Source organism: Leopardus geoffroyi, chromosome D3 (genome assembly GCF_018350155.1).
Source record: "Leopardus geoffroyi isolate Oge1 chromosome D3, O.geoffroyi_Oge1_pat1.0, whole genome shotgun sequence".
Classification (NCBI taxonomy): domain Eukaryota; kingdom Metazoa; phylum Chordata; class Mammalia; order Carnivora; family Felidae; genus Leopardus; species Leopardus geoffroyi.
Window position 1 is genome coordinate 32,222,620 of NC_059339.1, and position 17,527 is coordinate 32,240,146.

General features: G+C 39.4%; 1 protein-coding gene across 7 annotated transcripts in view; it reads left to right on the forward strand.

Moving 5' to 3' along the window:
* SPIRE1 (spire type actin nucleation factor 1) overlaps nucleotides 1-17,527 on the forward strand; it is a 209,780-nt gene that overhangs the window by 173,298 nt on the left and 18,955 nt on the right. For all 7 annotated transcript variants that reach the window (XM_045457916.1, XM_045457918.1, XM_045457912.1 and 4 more), the window contains 2 exons: nucleotides 1,645-1,817; nucleotides 4,834-4,924. In XM_045457916.1, coding sequence (XP_045313872.1) covers nucleotides 1,645-1,817; nucleotides 4,834-4,924 — 264 coding nt within the window. The remainder of the gene's footprint in view (nucleotides 1-1,644; nucleotides 1,818-4,833; nucleotides 4,925-17,527) is intronic.

Sequence of the window (17,527 nt, forward strand, 5' to 3'; positions counted from 1 at the left end):
CTATATTCTGTGCCCTCTACTCCATACTGTATATGCTATGTGCTCTATGCTCTGTACTCTTTATATTCTGTAGTCTGTACTCTGTATTCTATATGATATATACTCTATACTCTATGTACTTTCTGTACTACTCTAGACTCTTCTCTGTACTACATACTATACTCACTGTACTCTCCTCTGTACTAAATACTCTATATACTGTGGCCTTTAATATTTTATTGTCACATGTGGCATCCACACTTGTTACTTACATTAGATGATTTTTGACTTGGACATAAAAGCCAAGCCATTTATTTATATTATGTTTTCAATCCAAAGAACATGTATACTTTTGTACTATATAAGAAACTGTAACTTGTACTGATTGCACTTGCCTGCCATGGTTTGGATAGATTTTTTGCATGGCTTTTTTTCTTTTCTAATGGATGCTGTCCTATGATGCTTCTAAGCCTGTTCATGGGTATGTATCAGATGTCTTCTTTGCCTGTAAGCTCCCATCCTTAGGTATTTCTAATGTTTGTTTTTCTCTGTATACTTCCATACATAGCTATGTACTATGAAAAATTGAGTGAATGATATGTATATTCAAAATAAAGCCTATTTCACTTTTAAAAAATGTACTCTAAACCCTGTACTGTATACTATATACTCTATGCTCTGTAGTCTCTATACTCTGTAGTCTATACTGTGTACTGCATACTCTATATACACCCTGCTCTGTACTCTCTATACTACTCTGTGCTCCATAGTCTGTACTTTATACTATATACCCCATGCTCTGTACTCTGTACTATATATTCTATGCTCTGTACTCTGTATACTGTATACTCTGTGCTGCCACATGTCTTTAATCTGTTGTATCATCTTCCCACCCAGATTCGAGCTCTAAATAATCTAAATCATAAATCAGCTTTATCAGAAGGAATGTATCCTAGATTCTTTGTGATCATGTTTATATGAATATAGATTATTCACTATTTTGATTTTTTTTTTCAACGTTTATTTATTTTTGGGACAGAGAGAGACAGAGTATGAACGGGGGAGGGGCAGAGAGAGAGGGAGACACAGAATCGGAAACAGGCTCCAGGCTCTGAGCCATCAGCCCAGAGCCTGACGCGGGGCTCAAACTCACGGACCGCGAGATCGTGACCTGGCTGAAGTCGGACGCTTAACCGACTGCGCCACCCAGGCGCCCCATATTTTGATTTTTAAATTAAACCATTTTCAAATATTTGAGCCATATGGCTGCTTTGGCTTTGTGTATGCCACCACTGTGGTCCATCTATCACTAGCTTTTTGGAGACTATGAAGTAAAACTAACATCTCTTGAGGATACAGAAGTTAAAGTCAGTTATCTATAGGATTCCTTCTGGCTCTAAATTCTAATGTATAAATGTGAATATAATTATTCATTTAAAGGTTTTCTTTAATTGAATCTGACGGATAATATCTAACAAAAATGTTTTATATACGCAGGCATTATTGTATCAAGCCTCTGTGTTGTATTTGTGTGACATGGAAATGCCATGTCACCTAATGTGTGCTACCAAGTGCAGGCAGGTACTTAGAAAAGTGCATTCAGCCTACTAATTACCTTTCTTAGCTTGAGAAAAGAAAGGTAAGCTTTCGCCTTTCTTTCACCAGATGTAACTACTCCCGAATCTCCAAAGAACGTTGTGGAATCATCAATGGTGAATGGAGGTTTAACATCACAAACAAAAGAAAATGGGTTGCGCGCTGCACAGCAGGTGCCTGGGCAGCGGAAGAAGCTCCTCAAAGCCCCAACTCTGGCTGAACTGGACAGCTCAGACTCTGAGGTGAGTCCCATTAGGTCCTGGCTCTCAAATCTTGATTCCATGTTCAGAATGCCAGCCCTCTCTGACCTAGTTTACTAATCACGTTGCCTTAGTTGTTGCTTGATCTCTTCCTATTTTTCAATCAATAAAGTTGGGACTGAAATTCATTTGTTTGGCAGGAAGTGAAACAGTGGATTACTTACTGTTTTTCGGTAAAGACCAGTATAGTGGCCATAGTTTATAGAATAAGTTCTGAAATATTCACATGGTCTTAGATTATAGTGCTATTAAAATAAGGAAAAAAAAAAGATGCAAACATAGTATCTTCATTACGTTTCCCTTCATTCTGGGAAGGAAAAAAGAAAAATATATTTCCATGGATTCTTCTCTTTCTTCTCTCTCTCTCTCTCTCTCTCTCTCTCACTCACACACACACACACACACACACACACACACACACCTACCCATAGTGAAGCTCGTTCTTTCTGTAATAATACTAATAGACAGGTCTGAAAAAGAAAACTCTGCTAAGGTTATCCAGATTTCATCTTTCTCCTGCTGCCCTTTGGAGGAAGATCTCATGTCCTTCCTGTTTTCCAGAAAAAAATCAGGATGCTGGTGCTTCCCAATTCTCTCTCAAGCCTTTGTCTGCAGCATCAATGTTGTGTATCTCCACTGCATAAAATGAAATTACATGCTTGCCTCCCTCTTCCCTCAGGCCCTGCCAGACAAACAACACACACACACAGCCAGCTTCTCATCTTCTGTTTGCTGTTGTGGTTGATGGCTCCATCCACTCCATGTTCATCCAAGTTAGAATTAAGGAATTATTCTTTAATTGCCCAGACCTGTCTCTGAGACAGTTCTGGCAGCCTTCAGTGACAGTGCCACCCTTGGAGCAAAGCAGCAGTAAAGGAGCAGCAGGAATTCTAGAAGTGACGTTGTTCCAACCAGCACATATGATTAAGAGCCTACTGGTCAGGATGTAGAACTAGAAAAGGCCTAGTTTAGTGAGTGACTAGTAACTGCATCGGACAATACAAGCAAGCAAGTTTTAGAAAGCAGGCCTGGCAATAGAAAAGACTGGTGTTTCAAAGAATAGAGGCCATCAGGATCCCCCAGCCAGGTACAAAGTGCTTAGTTGGGGGAATGGGCACCACAGGGCAAGCTGAGCCGGATTCTACACCCACATCCTCTTGCTCAGATCCGACCTCCAAGTCCCCTGGCCTCTTCTGGGCATCTTTGTGATTCCTCTGGGCTGGGAACTAATCTTAATGAAGATTAGTTTTTAAATAGTGAGAGATTGGGTCCAGCTGCGTGTGGTCGGCAGGCAGGGGCAGAGGACAATCAACAGCTTTTGAGAGAAAATCCTAAAAGGACTGGAATCATGCCATTGCCCCCATCACTTCTCTCTCTCCTGCTGACTGACTTACAGTCACCTGACTGCCCCAGGACAGGTTCTTGGTTCTTCCCAGTAGAAGCAAGTGGAATCAGTAAAGAGTGGTGTAGAAGGGGTGGATATGCTCAGTTCTGTAAAACTGAACTCTAAAAATGTTTCTGGGGGGCTCCAGGGTGGCTCAGTTGGTTGAGCATCCGACTTCAGTTCAGGTCATGATCTCACAGTTCGTGATTTCGAGCCCCGCATCGGGCTCTGTGCTGACAGCTCAGAGCCTGGAGCCTGCTTCAGATTCTGTGTCTCCCTCTTTGCCCCTTCCCTGCTCATGCTCTGTCTCTCAAAAATGAATAAATGTTAAGAAAAAAAATGTTTCTGGGGAAGGTGGGCTAACATATGTGAGGCTCGCGGATGGTTTCTGCTATTTAAATCTAGGTAGCACCCACTTCATAATTTTTTGGGAGTACTGTGTATATGGCCCCTTTTTTCTTTTCCTAAGAGATACTCTTGGCATTTATTTCCTTTTGACCCTCCATAAGCAGAAGGAGGTCGTTCTAGTTGCTTGCTAGCTTTTCTGGAGATTTGTGTCACCTTTACACCATGTCTGGGGTTGAAACTTTGGTTACATTGCTTGATTTGTTCTTCATGGTATGTACCAAGAGTGTGGAAATCACTGTTCAAACCTTCTTTGTTTGAACTGTGTGGTTTATACAGCCTTTTTTCGTCTCATGTTCTTTGACCAGATCCTTTGTATTGTAGCTTGTTTGAAACCACAGCTTTCAACATTACATTTTAGGTGAGGCCATTTTTTATGAATGGCTAATTCTTAAAATCACCTTAACTAAGTAGGTCAGAGAGAATTTTCACTACTTGTCACACATAATCATAGGTTAATATTTTAACCTAATTTTCTTTCTTCTACATTTAAAACTATTTAGCAGTTTTCTATAGATATTATGGAAATAAGTTGTCTTTTAGTTCATGTATATCCTCTCACATAGTAGATAGTAAGTTTTTCATGAATAAATATTGTACTTAATCTTGGTATTATTATTAAAAACAAATTAAGGATGTCTCTTCTCACAGGTTATAGGAATTTAAATTTTGTTTTGCACAATGTAGATATTTTTCTAGATTCATATGAAATGTTTATTGTCATCTTTATTCAACAAATATTAATATTTATTCATTACTTAGTAACAGTGGGTTTGTTACAACAACGAATGAGACACATAGCTTCTACCTTCATGCAGATCCCAATCTATTACTTTTATAAATGTATTAAATATTTCCCTAATAATAATGTTAACAACTATTTACTGTGTGCCTGGTAATGTGTTAAGCATTTTGAGTTTTGAGTGCATTATCTTACCTGATCCAATAACACAGTGTAAAGATGGTTAAATACCAGGTGTTAAAACCTAGATGAGAAACTAGTTCCGTGTCCCATCACACTAATGAGGGATACAAACCCAGACTTGTCTTATGTTAGATCCCTTCTAGTTTGTCTTCTGCTTGCCTTGAACCTTTGGCATTTTAATTTGGTGCCTCACATTAAAATAAATCTCTAATAGTAAAATGTGATTAGCATGAGAGCACTAATGTCTAAGAATCTCTCTGTTTCTCTGCCCCCACCTTTCTCAGGAGGAAACTCTGCACAGATCAGCCAGTAGCAGCAGTGTGTCTCCCTCTTTCCTTGAAGATCCCTCAGTAGAGGCTGTGTCCACGAGGAAGCGTGAGTATTTGTGATGAAACGAGCTAGTGTCAGATACCTTCAAAAACACACTGGACCTAGAATAGGGAATCCCAGAGTGCCTTGTGATCATTTAAGATAGAAAGAATTAACCCTGTAATTTCACTAGTCAGGAGCAGAAATATTGTTATAGTCCTAGAGTGACTTGTTAAGATAGGGCTTAACTGATAACTGGGCCTCAGGTTCTTATAACAGATCAGTCACCTTTGGGTTGTAAGGAATAAGTCAAGTGTGTGTGTGTGTGTGTGTGTTTTAGATTAATTACCTCCTTGTCTGAATTTAAGCTCAGAGCCCTAAGTAATCACACTTGTTATCATTCCCACCCCCACACACATATACACATATCTATACCCCCTTACATATATAGATAGTAAAAATGCCTTTGTAGCTCTTCATAGGTTCTGAACACAGAATCTGAAGTTAAGTGATTTCTAAATGTTTTTAATAATATTTTTCATGTACAAGATCATTATGAAAGATTAAAAATTGCACATTTAGGGAGAGGATTCTGGGAAAATGTTGGAACAAGAAGCACCAAGAATCCGTCTCCCACCTAGACAACAATTGCACTGGCAGAATCTGTCTGATGTAACTACTTTGGAACTCTGAAGTCTGTTGAAGGCTTGCAACTTCCAGGGGAAGATTTAGATGAAAACTTGTGGTAATTTCAGTCACTTTCAGCTCTTAGTACAGTAGCAGCTACTCATGCCCCACCCCCAGCCACAAGGCAGTTTAGTGTTCCTGAAGTAGCTTACACACAGTTTACAGGAACTAGGGTGGGCAAAAAGGATGCTGTCCTCCAAATATTGGGAATCTTTCCTTTGATTGCTGATTGTTCCATCTGATTCCAAAGGTGTAGACAAAGAGGCCTGTAGTCATTGTTGTTCCTTGTTGCCAGCTCCCTGCATGCTAAAGTGTCTTCCAGGGAATTTAAAGGGCTGGCTCCTTCCCCCTACCCCCTTCATTTGTAGCTTTTTCCCTTTCTGGAGCCAGACATTAAAGACTAAGATATTCAGAAAAAACTACATATATAGGAAAAATTATAAAGTTACTATGCATGCCCAGAGAATGGCTTATGAAAGACCTGAGATCTTAAGTTTATATCTCAGGCTGATCCTCAGCACAGAGAGATCCTACAACAGTCAAGAAAACAGTGAACAAAAACAATAACAAAAAACAGCAGCACCTGGGAAAGGGGCAGAATATGATTTCCAGAGTTACCACATTATTAGATTCAAATGTCCAGTGTTTAACAAAACAAAACAAAATCACAAGGCATACAAAAAAACATGAAGGTATGGCCCATTCAGAGTAAAGAAACAATCAATGGAAACTGCCCCAGAAAAAGAGGATGATATGCCCATCAAAGACTTTAAAAAAACTGTTTTAAAATGCTCAAAGAACTAAAAGAAGATGTGGAGAAAGTCAGGAACACTATGTGTGAACAATATGGAAAGATAAAGAGCCAGAAAACCTAAAATGAAACCAAAAAAAATCTGGAGCTGAAAGTTCCATTAACTGAAAAGAAAAATTCACTAGAAGATTAAAGGACAGATTTGAGCAAGCAGAAAAAATAATCTACAAATTCAGGCCAGGGCAATAGAAAACATCATGCCTGAGGAATAGAAAGACAAAAGACCAAAGACAAGCAAACAGAGACAGAGAGATCTGTCGGACACCATCAACCAGACCAACAAATGGATGGTGGGAGTCCCCGAAGGAGAGGAGAGAGGGGCAGAAAAAATAATTGCAGAAGTAATTTCTGAGACTTCCCAAATTTGATGAAAGACATGAATATAAACATCCAAGAAACTCCACTAAAATGAACTCAAAGAGACCCACAGCAGGACACATTATAACCCAACTTTCAAAAGCCAAAGACAGAACAACAAGAGAGAAGTGAGTCACTAGAGACAAGGGATCCTCAACGAAATTTTCAGCATATTTCTCATCAGAAACTTTGGAGGCCTGAAGACAGTGGACCAATAACAGCTTTTTCACCCACTGTCACCCACAGTCTGAAAGTTTGCTTTACACCACTTCACTTTTTTTGAAAGATCAACATTAATATTTGTTTTAGCTAACTGAGAGAAATCCAAAGAGGATTTTCACTTCTACAAGATGTTTCAGTTGCTTCTTTGGTTTTTGCCATTTCAGCTTACAAAAGGTTTCATAGGAATACTCTCCTTCCAGATAGTTGGGGAACTCTGTATATTCGGAGTGCTTAAAGAAAAAAAAAAAGTCAAGCAACAATTTTCTATTCAGCAAAACTATAGTTCAAAGTGAGAGAGAAATAAAGATATTCCCAGATAAACAAAAGCTGAGGGAGTCCATAACCACTAGACCCTCCCTACATTAAAGGCTCAGAGGTCTTACAGGCTGAAATAGAAGGACACTAGGTAATAATTCGAAGCCATAGGAGAAATAAAGGTCTTGGTCAAATACATAGGCAATTATAAAAGCTAGTATTATTGTAACACTGGTTTATAACTGCACTTTTTGTTTTCTATGTAATTTGAGAGACTAATGCATTTAAAAAGAATTATTAGTCTCTATTTGGGGGAAGGCAGTGTATACAAATGTAATTTTGTGACATCAACAACCAAGAGGGATGGAGGACAGAGCTGTATGGGAGATGAGTTTTGTGTGGTATAGAAATTAAGCTGCTATACATCCAAGTCAGAATGTTATAATTTTAGACTGTTAAATGTAGTTTCCATGGTAACCACAAAGAAAATAGGTACAGAATATATACAAAAGAAAATGGGAAAGGAATTTAAATGTTTCGTTATAGAAAAAAACAATTTCACATGAAAAACAAGAATGAAGGAAATGAGCTGGAAGGCATATAGAAAACAAATGACAGAAGTCCATCCTGATCAGTAATTAGTTTAAATGTAAATGAATTAAACTCTCTAATCAAAAGCTAGAGATTGGCAGAATGGATAAAAACACATGATTCAACTATATGCAGACTAGAAAAGACTCCCTTGAGATTCAAAGACATAAACAGATTGAAAGTGACAGTATAGAAAAGATATTCCACACAAATGGTAACCAAAAGGAAGCTGGAGTAACTGTACTGACATTAGACAATATAGACTTTAAATTAAAAATAAGTTACAAGAGACAAGGAGGGAGACTGTGTAGTAATAAAAGGCTCAATGCAGTAAGAAGAAAGAACAGTTATTAACATTTATGCACCTAATGACAGACCATCAAAATATATAAAGTAAAAACTGACAGAAATGAAAGAAATAGACAGTTCTCAATAATAGTTGGAGACCCCTCTCACAATAATGGATAGAATAACCAGACAGAAGATAGGGAAATAGAGGACTTGAGCAGCCCAATAAACCAACTAGATCTGAAAGACATATACAGAGTACTCCACCCAACAACAAACACACATTCTTCTTCAGGGCACATGGAACGTGTTCAAGAATAGACCATATGTGAAACTACAAGTGAAGTCTCAATAGATTTTAAAAGATAGGTATCATATACAAAGGATCTTCTCTGGCCATAATGGGATAAAGTTAGAAATCAGTAACAGAAAGAAAACTGAAAAATTCACAAAATTATAGAAATTAAACAATACACTTTTTAAAAATCAGTGGGACAAAGAAGAGGTCACCAGAGAGATTAGAAAATACTTACAAATGAAAATAAAAATACAACATATAGGACACAGTAAAAACACTGCTAAGGTGAAACTTATTGTGATAAACACATTTCAATGATTAGTTTGTGGTTTTAAAAAGAAAGGAAGGAACGAATGAATGAGTGAACCAACAACCTAACTTTACAACTTAAGGAACTAGAAAAAGAAGAACAAACTAAACACAAAGTTAGCAGAAGAAAGGAAATAATAAAGATTAGAGCAGAAATAAATGAAATAGAGAATAGAAAAACAATGGAGAAAATCCGTGAAACCAAAAATTGATTCTTCAAAAATATCAACACAGTTGACAAACCATTAACAAGATGGCCTAAGAAAAAAGACTCAAAATACTAACATGAGAAATGAAAAGAGGAACAATTACTTCTGATTCTACAGAAATAAAAAGAGTTATGAGAGAGTATCATGAACACTTACCATCAAATTGTATAGTCTTGGGGCGCCTGGGTGGCTCAGTTGGTTAAGCGGCCGACTTCGGCTCAGGTCATGATCTCGCGGTCAGTGAGTTCAAGCCCTGCGTCGGGCTCTGTGCTGACAGCTCAGAGCCTGGAGCCTGTTTCAGATTCTGTGTCTCCCTCTCTCTGACCCTCCCCCATTCATGCTCTGTCTCTCTCTGTCTCAAAAATAAATAAAGGTTAAAAAAAAATTTTTTTTTAATTGTATAGTCTTGATGAAATGGACAAATTCCTAGAAATGCCAAATCTAGCAAGACTAAATCAGAAAGAAACAAAATCATTCAGATTACTAGTAAGGATAGTGAGTTAGCAATCAGAAACTCTCCCAACAAAGAAGAGGCTGGAATTTGATGCCTTAAAAAACAAAACAAAAACCCAAAACTACTAATTCTTCTCAAACATTTCCAAAAAATTGAAGAGAAGGGAACGTTTCCTAAAAGTCATTCTGTGAGACCGCATTACCCTGATACTGAAGCCAAACAAAGACACTATAAGGACAGAAAACTATAGATCAGTACCCTTTACAAATACTGACTTTTTTTTAAAGATCTTTTACTAACAAATGGGTGCCTGGGTGGTTCAGTTGGTTGAGGGTCTGGCTTCAGCTCAGGTCATGATCTCGCAGTCCATGATTTCAAGCCCCACGTCAGGCTCTGTGCTGATGGCTCAAAGCTTGGAGCCTGCTTCAATTCTGTGTGTGTGTCTCTCTCTCTCTGCCCCTCCCCCCACTCACACTGTGTCTCCCTCTCTCTCTCAAAAATAAATAATTCCCTGGGGAATTCTACCAGATATTTAAAACAGAGTTAATACCTATCCTTCTCAAGCTCTTCCAAAAAATAGAAATGGATGGTAAACTTCCAGACTCATTCTATGAAACCAGCATTACCTTGATTCCCAAACCAGACAGAGACTCCACAAAAAAGGAGAACTATAGGCCAGTATCCCTGATGAACATGGATGCAAAAATTCCCAACAAGATACTAGCAAATCAAATTCAACAGCATGTAAAAAGAATTATTCACCATGATCAAGAGGGATTCATTCCTGGGCTGCAGGCCTGGTTGAATATTTGCAAATCAATCAGTGTGATACATCACATTAATAAAAGAAAGGATAAGAACCAGATGATCCTGTCTACAGATGCAGAGAAAGCGTATGTCACAATACAACATCCTTTCTTAATAAAAACCCTCAAGAAAGTAGGGATAGAAAAACATACTTAAACATCATAAAGCCATATATAAAAAGCCCACAGCTAATATCATCCTTAATGGGAAAAAACTGAGAGCTTTCCTGAGATCAGGAACATGACAGGGATGTCCACTCTCACCGCTGTTGTTTAACATAGTGTTGGAAGTCATAGCATCAGCAGTCAGACAACAAAAGGAAACCAAAGGCATCAAAATTGGCAAAGAAGTTAAACTTTCACTTTTCACAGTCAACATACTCTGCATGGAAAACCCATAAGACTCCACCAAAAGACTCCTAGAACTGATACATGAATTTAGCAAAGTTGCAGGGTACAAAGTCAATGTACAGAAGTTGGTTGCATTTTTATACACCAGTAATGGAGCAACAGAAAGAGAAATAAAGAAACTGATTCCATTTACAATTGCACCAAGAACCATAAAATACCTAGGAATAAACCTAACCAAAGATGTAAAAGATCTGTATGCTGAAAACTATGGAAAGCTTATGAGGGAAACTGAAGAAGACACAAAGAAATGGAAAAACATCCCATGCTCATGGATTGGAAGAATAAATATTGTTAAAATGTCAATACTACCCAAAGCAATCTACACATTCAATGCAATCCCAGTGAAAATTGCACTGGCATTCTTCTCAAAACTAGAACAAACACTCCTAAAATTTGTATGGAACTAGAAAAGACCCCAAATGACCAAAGTGATATTAAAGAAGAAAACCAAAGCAGGAAGCATCACAATCCCAGACTTTAGCCTCTACTACAAAGCTGTAATCAACACAGTAGCACAAAAACAGACAATTAGACCAATGGAATAGAATAGAGACCCCAAAATTGGACCCACAAATGTATGGCCAACTAATCTTTGACAAAGCAAGAAAAAGTATCCAATGGGAAAGACAGTCTCTTTAGCAAATGGTGCTGGGAGAACTGGACAGGAACATGCAGAAGAATGAATCTAGACCACTTTCTTACACAATACACAAAAATAAACTCAAAATGGTGAAAGACCTGAATGTGAGACAGGAAACCATCAGAACCCTAAAGGAGAAAGCAGGCTCTTTGACCTCAGCCGCAGCAATTTCTTACTCAACACATCTCCAAAGGCAAGGGAATTAAAAGTAAAAATGAACTATTGGGACCTCATCAAGATAAAAGGCTTCTGCACTGCAAAGGAAACAACAAAACTAAAGGCAGCCAATGGAATGGGAAAAGATATTTGCAAATGACCTATCAGATAAAGGGCTGGTATCCAAAATCTATAAAGAACTTACCAAACCCCACACCCAGAAAACAAATAATCCAGTGAAGAAATGGGCAGAAGACATGAATAGACACTTTTCCAAAGAAAACATCCAGATGGGCAGCAGACACATGAAATGATGCTCATCACGAAACGTCACTCATCATCAGGGAAATACAAATCAAAGCCACACTGAGATACCACCTCACACCGGTCAGAGTGGCTAAAATGAACAAATCAGGAAACTATAGATGCTGGCGAGGATATGGAGAAATGGGAACCCTCTTGCACTGTTGGTGGGAATGCAGACTGGTACAGACACTTTGGAAAACAGTGTGGAAGTTCCTCAAAAATTAAAAATAGAACTACTCTATGACCCAGCAATAGCACTACTAGGAGTGCTAATGCATATGGGCACGTGTACCCCAATGTTTATAGCAGCACTTTCAACAATAGCCAAATTATGGAAAGAGCCTAAATGTCCATCAACTGATGAATGGATAAAGAGGATGTGGTTTATATATACAATGGAATACTACTTGGCAATGAGAAAGAATGAAATCATGCCCTTTGCAGCAACGTGGATGGAACTGCAAGGTATTATGCTGAGTGAAACAGGTTAGTCAGAGAAGGACAGATATCATGTGTTTTCACTCATGTTTGGATCTTGAGAAACTTAACAGAAGTCTATGGGGGAAGGGAAGGGGAAAAAATAATTATAAACAGGGAGAGAGGCAAACCACAAGAGACTCTTAAATACAGAGAACTAACTGAGGGTGGATGTGGGGGGAGAGGGGAAAATGGGTGATGGGCATTGAGGAGGGCACTTGCTGGGATGAGCACTGTGTGTTGTACGTAAGCCAATTTGACAATAAATTGTATATTTTTAAATTTTTAAAAATAAATTTTAAAATAAATAAAAATACTAACAAACAGAATTCAGCATTATAGTAAAAGGATTACATACCCTGACCAAGCAGGATTTATTCCGGACTGCAAGGATGGTTCAACATATAAAAATTGAGTAGCATAATATGCCACATTAACAGGAAAACAACCACAGGATTATTTCAATCAATGCAGAAAAAGCATTTGACAAAATTGAACACCCTTTCAGGGTAAAAACACTTTACACAAACTAGGAATAGAAAGAAACTACCTTGAGGCACCTGGATGGCTGTCGGTTGAGCGTCCAACTCTTGATTTTGGTTCAGGTCACGATCCTAGGGTTGTGGGATTGAGCTCTGTGTTGGACTCCATGCTGAATGTGGAGCCTTCTTGGGATTTTCTCTCTCTCTCTCTCTCTCTGTCTCTCTGTCTCTCTCTCTCTGTCTCTCTCTGTGCCCTCTGCCCTTCTCCCCTGCTTGCACTCTCTTTCTAAACTTAAAAATTTTTTAATTGAAAAAAAGGAAACTACCTTAATGTAATAAAAGCCATATATGAAAAATTCACTTTAAACATCATACTCAGTGGTGAAAGACAAAAAAATTTCCTGTAATAAATAGAAACAAGGCAAGGATGCCAGCTTTCATCACTTCTGTTCAACATAGTCCTGGAAGTGTTAGTGAGCACAGTTTGGCTAGGAAATAAAGGAAAGGAAATAAGGAAAAAAAGGAAATAAAGGGTAGCCAGACAGGAAAAAGGTAAACTTACCTCTTTGCAGATGATATGATCTCACATGTAAAAAAACTCTAAAAGATTCCAAACACAAAAATATTGTTAGAATAAATAATTCAGTAAAGTAGCAAAATATAAAGTCAGCACACAAAAATCAGTTGCATTTTGGGGCACCTGGGTGGCTCAGTTCCTGATCTCACAGTTCATGAGTTTGAGCCCTGTGTCGGGCTCTCTGCTAACAGCTCAGAGCCTAGAGTCTGCTTCAGATTCTGTGTCTCCCTCACTCTCTGACCCTCCCCTGATCACACTGTCTCTCTGTCTCAAAAATAAGTAAACATTTTAAAAAATCAGTTCCATTTCTGGGGCGCCTGGGTGGCACAGTCGGTTAAGCGTCCGACTTCAGCCAGGTCACGATCTCGCGGTCCGTGAGTTCGAGCCCCGAGTCAGGCTCTGGGCTGATGGCTCAGAGCCTGGAGCCTGTTTCCGATTCTGTGTCTCCCTCTCTCTCTGCCCCTCCCCCGTTCATGCTCTGTCTCTCTCTGTCCCAAAAATAAATAAACGTTGAAAAAAAAAAATTAAAAAAAAAAAAATCAGTTCCATTTCTATACACAAGCAATAAATAATCTGAAAAGAAAATGACAAAAGCAATTCCATTTATAAAAGAATATCAAAAAGAATAAAATACTTAGGAATCAAACAAGGAAGTGAAAGACTTGCTCACTAAAAACATTGCTGAAAGAAATTAAAGAAGACATAAATAAATGGAAACATATCCTGTGTTCATGGATTGGAAGACTTAATATTCTTAAAATGTTTATACTAACCAAAGTTATCTACAGATTCAGTGCAATCTCTATCAAAATGCCAATGACAGTTTTGCAGAAATAGAAGACCACCCATTCTAATATTCATATGGAATCTCAGAGGACCCAAATAGCCAAAACAACTTTGAAAAAGAACTAATACTTCCTGATTTCAAAACTTACTACAAACTAGATCCTGGGAAGGTGGCGGCGTAGGAGGACGCTGGGCTCACCGCGCATCCTGCTGATCACTTAGATTCCACCAACACCTGCCTAAATAACCCAGAAAACCGCCAGAAGACTAGCAGAATGGAGTCTCCAGAGCCAAGCGCAGATGAGAGGCCCACGGAAGAGGGTAGGAAGGGCGGGGAGGCGGTGTGTGCTACATGGACTGGCGGGAGGGAGCCGGGTTGGAGGGGCGGCCCACCGGCCAAGCAGAGCCCCCGAGTCTGACTGGCAAAAGCGGAGGGGCCGGAGGGAGTGTGTTCGGACAGCAAGCGGGACTTGACATCTGCTCTGCTCAGAGAACAGGAGGGCTGGAGGACAATGGGAAGGAGAGTTGGTGAGCCCCGGACGACAGAGCTCAGCTTGGCGGGGAACAAAGGCGCTCGCCAGTGCCATCTCTCTGGCCCTTCCCCCAGCCAAAATCCCAAAGGGAACCAGTTCCTGCCAGGGAACTTGCTTGCACTGCGCAAACACCCAACGCTGTGCTTCTGCGGATCCATGACTCCGGGGGATCTGACTCCCTCCCGGTGCTGCAGGGCCCCTCCCGAGGCGGATCTCCGAAAGAAAAGTGAGCTGAGCCTGCCCCTCCCGCCCCCGTGCACCTTGCCAATCCACCCCAGCTAATACGCCAGATCCCCAGCACCACAAGTCTGGCGGTGTGTGAGTAGCCCAGACAGGCCACGCCACCCCACAGGGAATCCTGCCCCTAAGAGAGGGGAAGTGAAGGCACACACCAGTCTGACTGTGGCCCCGCCCACCAACGCAAGTTATTCAAGACAGCACAGGGGAAGTGCCCTGAAGTTCTGAACCACTCCAGGTACTATCCAAAATGACAAACAGAAGAATTCCCCTCAAAAAAACGTCCAGGAAATAACAACAGCTAACAAACTGATCAAAAACGATTTAAACAATATAACAGAAAGTGAATTTAGAATAATAGTTAATCGCTGGGCTTGAAAGCAGTATAAAGGACAGCAGAGAATCTATTGCTACAGAGATCAAGGGACTAAGGAACAACCAGGAGGAGCTAAAAAATGCTATCAATGAGCTGCAAAATAAAATGGAGACAACCACGGCTCGGGTTGAAGAGGCAGAGGAGAGAATAGGTGAACTAGAAGATAAAATTATGGAAAAAGAAGAAGCTGAGAAAAAGATAAAAAAATCCAGGAGTATGAGGGGAAAATTAGAGAACAAAGTGATCCACTAAAGAGAAATAATATACACATAATTGGTATTCCAGAGGAGGAAGAGAGAGGGAAAGGTGCTGAAGGTGTACTTGAAGAAATAATAGCTGAGGACTTCCCTGATCTGGGGAAGAAAAAAGGAAAAAGGCATTGAAATCCAAGAGGCCCAGAGAACTCCCTTCAGACGTAGCTTGAACTGATCGTCTGCACGACATATCATAGTGAAACTGGCAAAATACAGGGATAAAGAGAAAATTCTGAAAGCAGCTAAAGATAAACGTGCTCTAACATATAAAGGGAGACTTATAAGACTCGTGACCGATCTCTCTTCTGAAACTTGGCAGGCCAGAAAGGAATGGCAGGAGATCTTCAATGTGATGAACAGAAAAAAATATGCAGCCAAGAATCCTTTATCCAGCAAGTCTGTCATTTAGAATAGAAGGAGAGATAAAGGTCTTCCCAAACAAACAAAAACTGAAGGAATTCATCACCACTAAACCAGCCCTACAGGAGATCCTAAGGGGGATCCTGTGAGACAAAGTACCAGAGACATCGCTACAAGCATGAAACCTACGGACATCACAATGACTCTAAACCCATATCTTTCTATAGTAACACTGAATGTAAATGGACTAAATGCGCCAACCAAAAGACATAGGGTATCAGAATGGATAAAAAAAATAAGACCCATCTATTTGCTGTCTACAAGAGACTCATTTTAGACCTGAGGACACCTTCAGATTGAGAGTGAGGGGATGGAGAACTATTTATCATGCCACTGGAAGTCAAAAGAAAGGTGGAGTAGCCATACTTAACATCAGACAAATGAGATTTTAACAAGAGATGAAGAAGGGCATTATATAATAATTACAGGGTCTATCCATCAGGAAGAGCTAACAATTATAAATGTCTATGCGCCGAATACCGGAGCCCCCAAATATATAAAAAAATTACTCACAAACATAAGCAACCTTATTGATAAGAATGTGGTAATTGCAGGGGACTTTAACACTCCACTTACAGAAGTGGATAGATCATCTAGACACACGGTCAATAAAGAAACAAGGGCCCTGAATGAGACATTGGATCAGATGGACTTGACAGATATATTTAGAACTCTGCATCCCAAAGCAACAGAATATACTTTCTTCTCGAGTGCACATGGAACATTCTCCAAGATAGATCACATACTGGGTCATAAAACAGCCCTTCATAAGTATACAAGAATTGAAATCATACCATGCATACTTTCAGACCACAATGCTTGGAAGCTTGAAATCAACCACAGGAAAAAGTCTGGAAAACCTCCAAAAGCATGGAGGTTAAAGAACACCCTACTAACGAATGAGTGGGTCAACCAGGCAATTAGAGAAGAAATTAAAAAATATATGGAAACAAACGAAAATGAAAATACAACAATCCAAACGCTTTGGGATGCAGCGAAGGCAGTCCTGAGAGGAAAATACATCGCAATCCAGGCCTATCTCAAGAAACAAGAAAAATCCCAAATACAAAATCTAACAGCACACCTAAAGGAAATAGAAGCAGAACAGCAAAGGCAGCCTAAACCCAGCAGAAGAAGAGAAATAATAAAGATCAGAGCAGAAATAAACAATATAGAATCTAAAAAAACTGTAGAGCAGATCAACGAAACCAAGAGTTGGTTTTTTGAAAAAATAAACAAAATTGATAAACCTCTAGCCAAGCTTCTCAAAAAGAAAAGGGAGATGACCCAAATAGATAAAATCAAGAATGAAAATGGAATTATTACAACCAATCCCTCAGAGATAGAAGCAATTATCAGGGAATACTATGAAAAATTATATGCCAACAAACTGGACAACCTGGAAGAAATGGACAAATTCCTAAACACCCACATGCTTCCAAAACTCCATCAGGAGGAAATAGAAAGCTTGAACAGACCCATAACCAGCGAAGAAATTGAATCAGCCATCAAAAATCTCCCAACAAATAAGAGTCCAGGACCAGATGGCTTCCCAGGGGAGTTCTACCAGACGTTTAAAGCAGAGATAATACCTATCCTTCTCAAGCTATTCCAAAAAAACAGAAAGGGAAGGAAAACTTCCAGACTCATTCTATGAAGCCAGTATTACTTTGATTTCTAAACCAGACAGAGACCCAGTAAAAAAAGAGAACTACAGGCCAATATCC